The sequence below is a fragment of the Hylobates moloch genome, unplaced genomic scaffold (genome assembly GCF_009828535.3).
Source record: "Hylobates moloch isolate HMO894 unplaced genomic scaffold, HMol_V3 SCAFFOLD_5, whole genome shotgun sequence".
NCBI classification, from domain to species: domain Eukaryota; kingdom Metazoa; phylum Chordata; class Mammalia; order Primates; family Hylobatidae; genus Hylobates; species Hylobates moloch.
In genome coordinates this window covers 28,779,281-28,792,602 of record NW_026652280.1, presented here as the reverse complement: position 1 = coordinate 28,792,602, position 13,322 = coordinate 28,779,281, and the positions used below count along the sequence as shown (strand labels likewise).

At 43.3% G+C, this 13,322-nt stretch overlaps 1 protein-coding gene across 3 annotated transcripts in view; it reads right to left on the bottom strand.

Moving 5' to 3' along the window:
- The window catches only part of MRO (maestro), a 30,081-nt gene extending 24,529 nt beyond the window's left edge, over positions 1-5,552 (bottom strand). Inside the window, exon 1 of one of the 3 annotated variants that reach the window (XM_032152282.2) lies at positions 5,488-5,552. In XM_032152282.2, the coding sequence (XP_032008173.2) occupies positions 5,488-5,512 (25 nt within the window). In that variant the 5' untranslated portion in view covers positions 5,513-5,552. Of the gene's footprint in view, positions 1-2,946; positions 2,965-5,487 lie in introns of those variants that run through there. The other 2 variants (XM_032152273.2, XM_058438337.1) reach the window with 2 other exon arrangements.
- Between the last annotated feature and the right edge of the window lie 7,770 nt (positions 5,553-13,322).

Here is a 13,322-nt window from a genome sequence, read left to right as displayed (position 1 = left end):
TGCTGTGATTTCCCCCCATTCTTCCCTCATGCCAGCCTGGCCGACACTTTCTGCAGAAATTCTGCAGAAGGCAATTCTGGGGACCTTCCCTCTGCACCAAACAAAACCGCCCTGCGAAGGCCCGTTCCCCATGCGGCCGCGAGATGGCGGCATGACTCAATGGACGGGTTCCAGGCGGCCCCTGCACAGAGCCGCCGCCCTGGCTGCCTTCTTCCTTACATAATCCTGTTAGAGCGCATTTAATCTAAGGATGGGACACTGTGTTCCATGCCAAGCAGCCTCATCGTGACTGATTGTTGCACCAACAACGAGAGCTTTAACCGCTGACGTCCCTTCCTGCTCAAGAAACACCATATGTCCCGAAAGGATCGATTTAAGCTCTTAAAATGATCTATTGGTAAAAAGCAAAGCAAAATTAAAACCAGGGAATTACAGCACCTGTAGAATTTAGGAGCCTCTCTCCCTCATCATCCCTCCTTCCCTGGATTCTCCAACTATGTGCATAAATCTATTTAACAATAATAAGTTATCGTCTCGCTCTGTATTGGGTCATACAGAAAATATGTCCTAAAAGGAAAAAAGAAGAGTTATATTTTCAAAAGATTGAGGCACTTATTGTTATGTTAATAGATAACATTCAATTAAAACTTCCGTGTGCCAGATGTCAGGATAAATATTACATAGACTGTTTCATTCAATTGTTACATCAAACCAAAGGTTAATACTCCTACTATAGTGTCCATTTTAAGGCTGGAGAAACTGAGGCACAGGGAGATTACCTTGACAAAGGTCATGCAGTTAATTCGTGGCAGTTAAAATTCAGCCACAGGCAGGCTAATGTAAGAAATTGGACTCAGCCATGATGCTATGCGGTGGACTGGTCTAGAAAACCCAATTAGGAGATAAACAGAACAATATAAACCAGAGAACTATGTCAGAGTGGAAGATGAAAGAAAAAAGGCAGAAAGAAAGAAAATCCATGCTGCTGAGAAAATAAGAATGAGGCTAAAACACCACCCTCTTCAGATTAAGTTACAAGGGCACCACTGTGACATTTGAGGACACAATTTCAATAGAGTGACAGAGAAAGGAAGCTAGACTGCAAAACTAAGGGGCTATGAGGAAAGAGGAAATTGAGATGTCTTGCTGCAAAAGGAAAGCAATAAATAGACTAGAAGAGACAGCAAGGTCAGGCAAAAGCATTTTGGTTTTCTTGTGTGCTTTTTAAAATGGAATAAAGCCTGGCCTTGTTTGAAAGTGGTTGCAAGGGAGCCCTAATATGTGGGTGGTTCCAAGTAGTGGTAATAGGAAGAGGTGGAGGGGGGCATCAAGGGCACAAGGGAAAGGGTTAGCTCTGGAGGAGGAAGAAAGGTGGCTGCCTCTGTCTGCAACTGGGAGGCAGCCACAGAGATGAAGATACATCAACACGAAACTGAGAGGAATAGGCGAGTTTAATTCTTCCAAATTAGCTTTAATCTTTTCAGTAAAACCAGAGTTAGGTTATCTGCCAAGAGTGAGGATGAGGTTTATACGGCCATAATCTATATACTGAACTAATCCATGTAGTGCTTAGAATGACCAAAAAGGTAGTAAGATTATCCAAAGAACAGAGGAGACTGGAGAAAGGAAGCCCGAAGTATGATTGTAAAGATTCTCTGCAAAATCTCTTTTGTGAATCAGAACTGAAATTTACATCCCCTCCTCCCCATGAACAGAAACACAACAGACACACTATTAATAACCCCCTGTGTCTAAAGTTTCTTTGTATTCATGTTTTAAGACATTTGACAGAGAAATAGTATCTTCTCTACTGCTAAATAGGAGAACAAATATGCAGATAAATTTTCCTGTTTGACTTAAAACTACAAAGAATATCAGGGCCAGAACTGGAATTCATATCCAGGAGCCTTTCTGATACTTACACTGTGCTGACTTCAGCTCTACTAAACTCTTCTCATAAAGGGCCTGGATGCAGCTAACTGCCCCTAGAGAATCCCAGACACACCACAAACTTGGGAAGCATCAAAATCAACGCATGATGTCCACAAGAGTCTGAGATTCTCCTTATGTGGCCCTGGGTCACAGTACAGTTCTTTGGAAACTAGAGGGCAAGTTTGATAACTTGATTGCAACATATTTATATATTGATAAGACGATGTCCTTAAAAGAACACACCATAATTATTTAATGTAAGGGTTTAATGACTCTATTTTCATTCTCAGTTAACATTTCCTTATTGCCAGAAGTACACTGGGGCTGACACAGCTGGAAAAAGCAAAGAGGATAATTATTTAGCCTGCATTACTGATGAAAAGGGCAACAGGCAAAGCTAAAGCAATCCACAATTCACCTTCCGTTTAGACAGGAGATAAGGACAAAAGAGAGTCACCAATCAAAATGGTTTATCTTCAGCTTCAGGTATTTCAGAAGCACTTCCCTGTGTGTGTGCGTGCACAATGTGTAATCAGGAAATTTATCTTTTTTATTTTATTTTATTTTTGAGACAGAGTCTCACTCTGTCGCCCAGGCTGGAGTGCAGTGGGGGGATCTTGGCTCACTGCAACCTCCGCCTCCCAGGTTCAAGCGATTCTCATGCCTCAGCCTACCAAGTAGCTGGGACTACAGGCGCCCGCCACCACACCTGGCTACTTTTTGTATTTTTGATAGAGACAGGGTTTCGCCATGTTGGCCGGGCTGGTCTCCAACTCCTGACCTCAGGTGATCTGCCCGCCTCTGGGATTACAGGCATGAGCCACTGGGCCCTGCCAGGAAATTTATCTTAAAGGGAGAGATTTAAGTTTCCTCCCTCTCATCTTCTTTCAGGAAATACATCCCCCGCCCCCCGCCCCCCGCCCCCCGCCCCCCAGCTAAGCTAAACCCTCTCTTGATTTTCACTGCTAAAAAGAAGTAAAATTAGCCACCTCCTTAGCCACAGGTTGGGTTTACCAGCTTCTCATTCTTTCCTTCTTTCTTCCAGTGTTTATTGAGATCCTGCTTCCATGGAGGCGGAGTGCTCGGCAGGTGGGACCAACACTCAGACTGCACTCTCAAGGAGAATCGAGCAGTAGAGAACTTGAGACTGGGGCTTATGTGCCCACAGCACAAGGAGGGAATTGATAAGAGCCAAGGAGAGGAGGTGATAATGAGTCAAAGGGCAGTCACTCGGGAAAACCCTTTGTAGAGGATGGAGCATCTACCCCTGCGCTTAGCGAAACCTGTTAGACAGAGAGACATATGAGAAATGCCTCCCAGGAGGCAGGCCCAGCGAGAACACGAGGCCATGAAAGCCCGCCAGCTAGCCACCCCGATGAGCCACCTAACCTGACTCCTCCACAATCCACTCGCCTCCAAGGCAGACAGCCTTGGGAGGCTCTTCCCAAACTTCATGCCGCATTTGCTTCCCACTCCTCCACCTGTGTGTTTTAATCTAAAAACAAAGGTCTTTTGGCTGCTAATCTTTGAATGAAATAGATGCTGCAGGAAGAAGCATTGGGGTTTATCCCTCGGCTTCAAATACCCTCCAGCACATGGAAGAGGAGTGCCCCGTGGCCCAGGTCTCCTTACGCCCAGATGCAGTTCTCCAAACTCTATAACGGTAAGCTGTCTCATCCAACCCTCCAGCTGGCTGTTATGCCTTCCATTTTCTCTGTTTTGTTACTTGATAGTTATTGTTGGTACCAGAATGCGAGAAAAAATTCAAGCTCTTTCTGTAGCCTCTTGGCCTGGGGTAATCTCTGAAAATGGTTTGCCTATCGCTTGACCCAGAAGACTCCACAAAGTCATGCAAACCAAGGGGTTCAAATCTTTATGTTCGCTTTAAGAACACCCATGTAACTGCGCAGGCCATCAAGGTATGCCTACCCAAAAAACCACCAAGTACCTGAAATATGTCACTTTTCAGAGGCACTGTGTGCCTTTCCATCATTACAAAGGTGGAGCTGGCATGTGTGCCCAGGCCAAACAATGGGGCTGGACGCAGGGTTGGTGGCCCGAAAGTGTGTTGAATTTTTGCTGCATGTGCTTAAAAATGCAGAGAGCAATGCTGAACTTCAGGGTTTAGATGTAGATTCTTGGATCATTGAGCACATTCAGTTGAACAAACCCAAGATGTCACCATATTTACAGAGCTCACGGTCAGATTAACCCATATGAGAGATCCCCCTGCTACATGGAGATGATCCTCGCTGAAAAGGAACAAATTGTTTCTAAACCAGAAGAGATATTTACACACAAGAAAAAGGTATCCGACAAGAAACTGAAGAAACAACATGGCCTGGGAATACATTCAGTATAAGACAAATGCAAATAATAGTTTAGCCAGGCATGGTGGCTCACACCTGTAATCCAAACACTTTGGGAGGCTGAGGTGGGAAGATCACTTGAGCCTAGGAGTTTGAGACCAGCCTAGGCAACATAGGGAGACCCCCATCTCTATAGTTAAAAAAAAATTTAATTACCCAGGCAAGGTGGCATGTACCTGTGGTCCTAGCTACTTAGGAGGCTAAGGCAGGAGGATTGCTTGAGCTCAGGAAGTCAAGGCCAAAGTGAGCCATGATCATGCCACTGCACTCCAGCCTGGGTGATAGAGCAAGACACTGTCTTTTCTTTCTTTCCTTCTCTTTCTTTCTTTTTTTTTTTTTTTTTGAGACAGAGTCTCATTCTGTTGCACAGACTGGAGGGCAATGGTGCAATCTCGGCTCACTGCAACCTCTGCCTCCCGGGTTCAAGCAATTTTCCTGCCTCCGCCTCCTTAGTAGCTGGGACTACAGGTGCGTGCCACCATGCCCGGCTAATTTTTTGTATTTTTAGTAGAGACAGGGTTTCACCATGTTGGTCAGGCTGGTCTTGATCTCCTGACCTTGTGATCTACCCACCTCAGCCTCCCAAAGTGTTGGGATTAGAGGCGTGAGCCACCACATTCAGCCAAGACACTGTCTTTTAAAAAAAAGTTCAAAAAAAAAGGCCGGGCACAGTGGCTCATGCCTATAATCCCCACAATTTGGGAGGCCGAGATGGGAGGATCATCTGAGGTCAGGAGTTCAAGACCAGCCTGGCCAACGTGGTGAAACCCTGTCTCTACTAAAAATACAAAAATTAGCCAGGTGTGATGGTGTGTGCCTGTGATCCCAGCTACTTCGGAGGCTGAGGCCGGAGAATCGCTTGAACCTGGGAGGCAGAGGTCACAGTGAGCAGAGATCGTGCCACTGCACTCCACTCCTGCCTGGGCCACAAGAGCGAGACTCCATCTCAAAAAAAAATAAATAAATAAATAAATAAAAAATAAGTTCAAGTTAAAATGCCTTTCCTACCTGAGATATTAATTACTTCCACACCATCACCAACACTCCTACTTCCAAAAGGTAATCATGAACTTCTGTAAACATTTTTCAGTTGAACTGGTTAAGTCTATAGCAGTCTATCAACTGTGTTGAACTACAATGTCTAACAGAATCAGTTGAATCCTGAAACTGTTCTGTGCTGTCTTACCTGAGCTAGGCAATGAGGAGCACATCGTGGCTAGCTTCTCGCTCTGTGCTCATCCTGATGAAGAGTGAATATGAATCAACCTAGAAACATCTCTGTCCTTTAAACAAGCTTGCAGTGAACAATAAGCCACATATTGTCCTTGAGAATGAAACATAGGCCAGATTAGAGTTTTATCACAAGAGAGAAATACATAATAAGGCCTCTGCTATCTGCCCCTGGTAATTGCTAGTGATACACTCTAAATGATGCAGTTTTGCAAACTTCTAAGATTCTCACATTACATTTCCTATTTGTGCAAGGGCCCAGTGAGAAAGCTACACTTGTTTCATTGTGGAAGAGAACAGAATCAGTAAACAGCACCATGAGACGTCAAACTAATCCTGCAGACAACACTCTCTACGATCTCTGCTCTTAACACCTCAAAGTGTTCTTAGGCTATTTGTCATTTTCTCCTCCCAACCTTGGAAAGGGGGTCATTCTTGTGCTTCTTTGACATATAGGGAAACTTGGGGGAGCGGAGAAGAGTGAGTGGGGAACTTCCCCAAAGCCCCAAAGCTAGCTGGTGGGATTGGGATCTAAATGTTTGGCTTCCTCTTGGGCTTTGTCCAGCCAGTCATTCTATGGATTCTGCCTTTCACCTCTAAAGGCAGAGTTCTTATTCCCATGGCCTTCCTTCCTCCCACTTTTTAAAAATCTTTTCTCAACTTGTTTTCTTCTCTGCCCCGTCCCCCACCCCCACCTGCCTTATTTCTATTTTAAGTTTGTTTTGAGCATTGCTTAACATATTCCTTCCTCTTAAACTAACCATAGTCTTAACATTCCACTGCTCGTCCTTCAATTTTATACTTAGAGTAGAATCCAGTCGAATCCCACAAAGCGACAAACCTGTAGGCATTTTATGACAATGAGAGTGACGTCAGGCACAATGTGACCAATAAAACAATAAACCCATGCCCAAAAGTGCTTTACCAGCCTGCTGCTTTCCTAAAGGTCCAGTCTATTGTTGGAACTGTTGACTCGTCCTTGAGAGATTGGAGAAGACTCTAAGAGTAGAAACTTTTTTTATATACCCCACAACAGATACATTACAACAATCCTGTCTTTGATCCCATAATATCAGCTTCCCACCACAAATCCATCACAGCATTACTGCACCTTTCCCATTATTGTTTATTTAATTTCTCCAGTAAAGAACAAAAGAACAGCCAGGCACAGTGGCTCACCTGTAATCCCAACAATTTGGGAGGCCGAGGTGGGCGGCTCACCTGAGATCAGGAGTTCGAGACCAGCCTGGCCAACATGGCGAAACCTCATCTCTACTAAAAATACAAAAATTAGCCAGGCGTGGTGGCAGGCGCCTATGGTCCCAGCTGCTGGTGAGGCTGAGGTGGGAGAATCACTTGAACACAGGAGAATCACTTGAACCCAGTAGGTGGAGGTTGCAGTGAGCCAAGATCGTGCCACTGCACTCCAGCCTGGACGACAGTGCGAGACTCTGTCTCAGAAAAAAAAAAAACAAAAAAACAAAAAACAAAAGCAAACATTTTTATCAACATATATATGTTCAGGAACCAACTATGCAGGTTTCAGGTGCCCTGTAACTAGAGCAGATTATTTTGTCACCTGCTGGCATCCAGTCCTTCAAGGGATTGTGCATTAGATCATCCCTAGAAAGGAAACGAAAACAGGTAACATGCAAATTACCTGATTTTCTCATTGGGAATTTTTGGGGAGGTAGCTTTTGGCTATTCCTATTCTCATTCTTTCTTATAACCTCAGGTAAATAAAAGTTGACCATGACTTAAAACAACACAGTATGTTTTAGATCTTATAAATCAAGCCCTATTGTCTGTCAAAAATCAATCTCTCTTGGTACAACCATTTTGGAGGGAAAGTTGACAATATTTTATCTAAAGCCCATGTGCATATACCTTTTTTTTTTTTTTTTAAGGCAGCTCCTGAGCAGCTGGGGTTACAGGCATGCGCCACCACGCCTGGCTAATTTTTATATTTTTACTATAGACAGGCTTTCGCCAAACTCCTGAGTTTGAGTTTCATCTCAGACTCCTGACCTCAGATGATCCACACGCCTTGGCCTCCCAAAGTACAGGCATGAGCCACCACGCCTGGCGGCATATGCCCTTTGACTCAGTTGTTCTGTTAATATTGATTTACCCAGGGCCATGGTGATTTTGCTGAAATTAGAATAAAGTATCCCCTCATCAAGAGATTTTATGTCTGTCTTCCAGAAAAGTATCATAATAGCTATTTAAATTTATGATGTCTACAAACTGAATGGTGCCCTCATAGAAAAGGCACTTTATGCAGTGTACAACTTATGTAACTATATGCAACGGCCCAGTGACCTCATGAATTCATATGAAAGATGATATCGAGTTATATGTAAAAGGGTATTCATTGAAGGGTATTCATTGTAACAGCAAAATAAATTATTACAAATGTCCACCAGCAGGGCACACTGTATATAAATAGATTAGAATACCTTTATACAATAGAATACTAGGAAGCATTATAAAAAGAATATGGGAAGATCTATAATGTGGATACTGATAATAAAAACATGTTCAAAGTTTATTAAGTGAAAAGAGCAAGGTATAAAATAAAATATATTATAATTCAATTTATGTACATTTCAAAAAGAAACATATGCTGGTACATAGCCCTTTTTTCTGAAAAGACACTTGAGAAATTATTAACAGGAGCCTTCTAGGAAGAGAGTAATTGGGTGAAGAAGGAAGCTTTCAGTTCAAATGTTTACCTTTCTATATTATTTGAATTTTCTCACTGAAAGCGTTTATTACTTTCTTTTTTTTTTTTTTTTTTTTTGAGTTGGAGTTTCACTCTTGTCACCCAGGCTGGAGTGCAATGGTATGATCTCAGCTCACTGCAACCTCTGCCTCCTGGGTTCAAGCAATTCTCCTGCCTCAGCCTCCAGAGTAACTGGGATTAAGGCATGTGCCACCACGCCCAGCTAATTTTTCTATTATTAGTAGAGACGGGGTTCCATCATGTTGGCCAGGCTTGTCTCGTACTCCTGATCTTGGGTGATCCACCCGCCTCGGCCTCCCAAAGTGCTGGGATTACAGGCATCTCAAAATAAAACAAAAAACAAGTCTAAGAGGTGTTGTTTAATTTCTGTGTACATGCCCCCAGCAGAATACATGAAAAAATAGACTGCAGGGGTTTTTGATATAGCAATGGGGCCAAGAAAGGGAGGGAGGCAGGAGACAGGTGGTGAAGGCTGGGTGCTGACCCAGGAGACAGACCCTCTATGCACCTCTGTTCTCTAGGGGCATTTCTACCTCACAATTCTTGCTTCTGGAAACAAACAGATACTATATTCATGTATCTATTGGACAGTGAATATATTTAATCATAGAAAAAGAATATCATTAAGCTCACTTTCTTTTATTAATTCGGTCCTAGTGGAGTATAAATACAGTGCAGGCAGAGCTGCCCATCACTTAAAAACCCAGGGGCTGTTAGAAACCTACTGTCCTTCCTTGATTCTACCATACTAAGTGGGTGTAGAAGAATGACATTTGCTGCCTTTCTCATTTTGATTTCAGTCCCCAGATAAAGGAGAATTCTAGCTTTCCGTTTGTTTCTGAAATGTAAACCACCATTATGATAAAGTAAAGCTGAATTCATTATTATAAATTTTATGCTAAGAATATATTCTCTCAAATGACTTTTTTTTTTTCTTGAGACCAGGTCTCACTCTATCACTCAGGCTGGAGTGCAGTGGTGCAATCGTGGCTCACTGCAGCCTTGACCTTCTAGGTTCAAGCCATCCTCCTACCTCAGCCTCCCTAGTAACTGGGACTACAGGCATGCACCACCATGCCCAGCTATCTTTTTATTTTTTTTGTAGAGATGGGTTCTTACCATGTTGCACAGGCTGGTCTTGAACTCCAGGGCTCAAGTGATCTTCCAGCCTCAGCCTCCCAAAGTGCTAGGATTACAGGTGTGAGCCACTGCACCTGGCCTCAAATGAATATTCACTTAGACTACACATACACTATTCCACAAAAAGTGGGCAAAAAAAAAAAAAGATTTTCTTTTGATTAACAGAAACTACATTTAATGTAATTAAGTAACATAGCAACCTCAAACCTAAGAAAAGAGTGACATTTATATGTTTATTTTTAAGATGAAGTATTTGTATTAAATGACTTTTAAAACATTCGCTTCAGTAAAGGATGTCAGAGGAGAGCACTTTAACTGTTACAAATTTTACAAAACATTTTTCTGCTTTGCAGTTTTGCCTTTTGAATCATGTATTTGCCCCAATGTCAAAGCATCAGACCTTGAGTTTGATTACAACTTATAAACATTTTGATACAAAGTTATACACATTCCATTCTTCTACCCCTTGGAAAATGGGTTTTAAATACTGAACTCATTCCAGGCCAAGGTCTTCTCTTGACACATTAACACAACAAATACTCTTTTATTGCTGAATTTCTATTTGGAGACTGATTATTTAAAACCCCCATATTCATTTGCTTACCAGATTTGCCTTGGTTACCCTGACTATGTCATTAAACAAATATTTATTCATTCGATAAACATTTTTGAGAATCTTCTAGGTCCCAGTCTCTCTGTCCAGCACTAGAGCACAGGGAATAGGCAGGTAAATATAAAATTGAAAAACGCCAGGCATGGTGGCTAAAGCCTGTAATCCCGGCACTTTGGGAGGCTGAGGCAGGTGGATCACCTGAGGTAGGGAGTTCAAGACCAGCGTGGCCAACGTGGGGAAACCTTATCTCTACTAAAAATAGAAAAATTATCCAGGCGTGATGGCATGTGCCTGTAATCCCAACTACTCGGGAGGCTAAAGCAGGAAAATCACTTGAACTGAAAGGCAGAGGTTGCAGTGAACCGAGATCCCACCACTGTACCCCAGCCTGGACAACAAAGGGAGACTCTGTCTCAAAAAAAAAAAAAAAAAGTCCGGGTGCAGTGGCTCACACCTGTAATCCCAGCACTTTGGGAGGCCGAGGCGGGCGGATCATGAGGTCAGGAGATCAAGACTATCCTGGCTAACACAGTGAAACCCCATCTCTACTAAAAATACAAAAACAATAGCCGGGTGTGGTGGTGGGCACCTGTAGTCCCATCTACTCAGAAGGCTGAGACAGGAGAATGGCGTGAACCTGGTGGGGCAGAGCTTTCAGTGAGCCAAGATTGCGCCACTGCACTCCAGCCTGGGCGACGGAGCGAGACTCCGTCTCAAAAAAAAAAAAAAAAAAAAAATTGAAAAAATGATATGGTTCCTGCCCTTAAAGAAGTTGCAAGCTGGGCTCTTCTGTCCAGTGTTCATCATGATGTTTGTTCGATACAATCAGGGGCAGGACTAAGGTGAGACCAGAAAGACACATGTCCCAGGAGAATTTTAGGAGGTGTTTGCTCTCGGGGTTGCACAGGCCTGCCAGTATCCTAACCCGGCCACATGGCTGCCCCACATCTGCTTCCCTTCTGCTGTCCTCCCAGCTCAGAGACATCACAGTCAGCTCCTTTCACTTCCTCGAAAATGTCTACATTTCGTGTCTATTTTCTTTTTCTTTTTTTTTTTTCATTTTTTGAGACAGAGTCCTGCCTTTTTGCCCAGGCTGGAGTGCAGTGGCACTATCTCGGCTCACTGCAACCGCTGCCTCCTGGCCTCCAGCAATTCTCCTGCCTCAGCCTCCCAAGTAGCTGGGATTACAGGCGCCCGCCACCACACACGGCTAATTTTTATATTTTTAGTAGAGACGGGGTTTCCCCCATGTCGGCCAGGCTGATCTCGAACTCCTGACCTCAGGATCCACCCACCTCGGCCTCCCAAATTGCTGGGATTACAGGCGTGAGCCACCGCGCCCGGCATCTTGTCTATTTTCATGTCTAGGACTATGCAACCCTCTCTATTGCTCCCCCACCTCACCCCAATTAAGCATTTTTTCCAGGCCTTGTTTAAACCCCACAAGGAGAATCCTCCCTGGATCTTACAGCCTGACCAATCTCTCCCCATGCCCTCTGCAATTCTGAGAAGGCCTTTAGCACTAACCAATTTATATTCAGATTATCACATGGGAATCTCCTGCCCCTGATCTGTGAGCCTGTGGAAAGCAAGGCTTGTGTTTCAGCTTTTGGGGGACCTGACTCCAAACCATGGCCCCCAGCACAGTACTTGGCACACGATGGGCTTTTAGCAAATTATTCTTTCATTTATCTGAGTCTTTAAAATCCTTATCACATTTTTAGTGTTTCTTTTCACTTTCATGGAAGCAAACATTTGTTTGAGGCATTCATAACACGTGAATGTGATTCTACAGAAGCAAGACAGGAATTATTATGAGTTAGCTTGTTAGAAAATGCATTTCTTATTTCCCAGCAACTAATTAAATGTAATAGTAGCTTAAATAAACATACATTTTGTTTAGTACTGCTATAATTTGTGTGTGGTAGGGTGTTAACTTGTTTATGACAATAGACTTTCTCTGTTATGCAAAAGATGGTCACTCATTGGGTGAAGGTCTCCACAGCAACTTCTTGGGGTAACACCACTATTCAATGAGTTATAATTAATAAATAATTATAGTGGTGACACTCTTCCAGTTGGGCAGCTCCTAATGATAGCATGATCTCTTTACTGATGATGAGAATGTGGCCTTACCCACCACTAAGGCACACCACATCATCAGTGTAGGAAATTATTTACAACCCCCCGCCCAAACATGTACCCCAAATGGTCATCTAAGAGTACAGTTAGGATACTTCTTGAGATGGTGTGCTGAAAGAGTTAGTGGCCTGGGAGCCTTTGCAGAATTGCACTAATGGTCATGAAAGGGACTGATCTACCATAATTATTTCAGTGGCCCCCCTACCCTGGGCATTTGTGATGTTGATGGGGAATTAATTTAATAGCCAAAGCTTGCCTATGACCAGTCATTGGCAGTAGGGAGTAACCCTTCCCCTTTCCCTTTGCTGTTTCCTTGCAAGGACCTGCTATATGAGATGTTTGTCTTCATGGTGTGACTTGACAACGCAGCTTAGAGCTATAGCAATTTTGCTAAAATATTTTACATAAGTAAACTCCAAATACTGAATGGAAAGCCCTTGTCTTTCTGGAAAGCTCTTAGCTAGAGCCCTTTATGATGTTTTTCCTCCCTCCTCTCCCCACATCCAGCCATCGTTCCTCTTCCACCTAAATATCTAACAATCACAAACGAAATGAGCTTCAGTTGCTAAAGTGGGAAGCAGGGGATTTCTAGTCCTTGGTGACTTTACTGCTGCAATCAAAATAGGCATTATCCACCAGAAAGCTTCCAGCGCTGGAAGCTCCAGGGCACACCCAGGAGACGTGCTGTGGAGTGAGGCTAGGTTGTGGGCAGGGGGTAAATAAAGACAACACACACTGTTTAATCAATAAGCCTCTGGAAAGGTGACATAAAGATGGAAGCTCTGTAAAATCAATGAGATTTTAAAGTTAGGTAACAAGAGTTGGTTGTTTTACAGGAAATACAAATGAAAAATCATTTTCTATTTTTTCTGCTTTCGAGTTTTGAATTTCGGGCTTTCTAAAAGTAGCCAGCCAGTTCTTTGAGGCTGGGGTTCTACAACCTGCAGATCTGAACAAAAGAGAGAGTAACGAAGGTGAACCTATACCGATGTTACTCAGCGTCAGGTGCTCTGGGGCCACATTATTCATTTGAACTGGTAATGGGGGAAGGAAGAACCACCTGCCCTCTGTCTTCCAAGTTATCTTTAATATCAATTAGCAAGATTTGCAGGCCAGGTGCAGTGATTCACGCCTGTAATCCCAGTGCTTT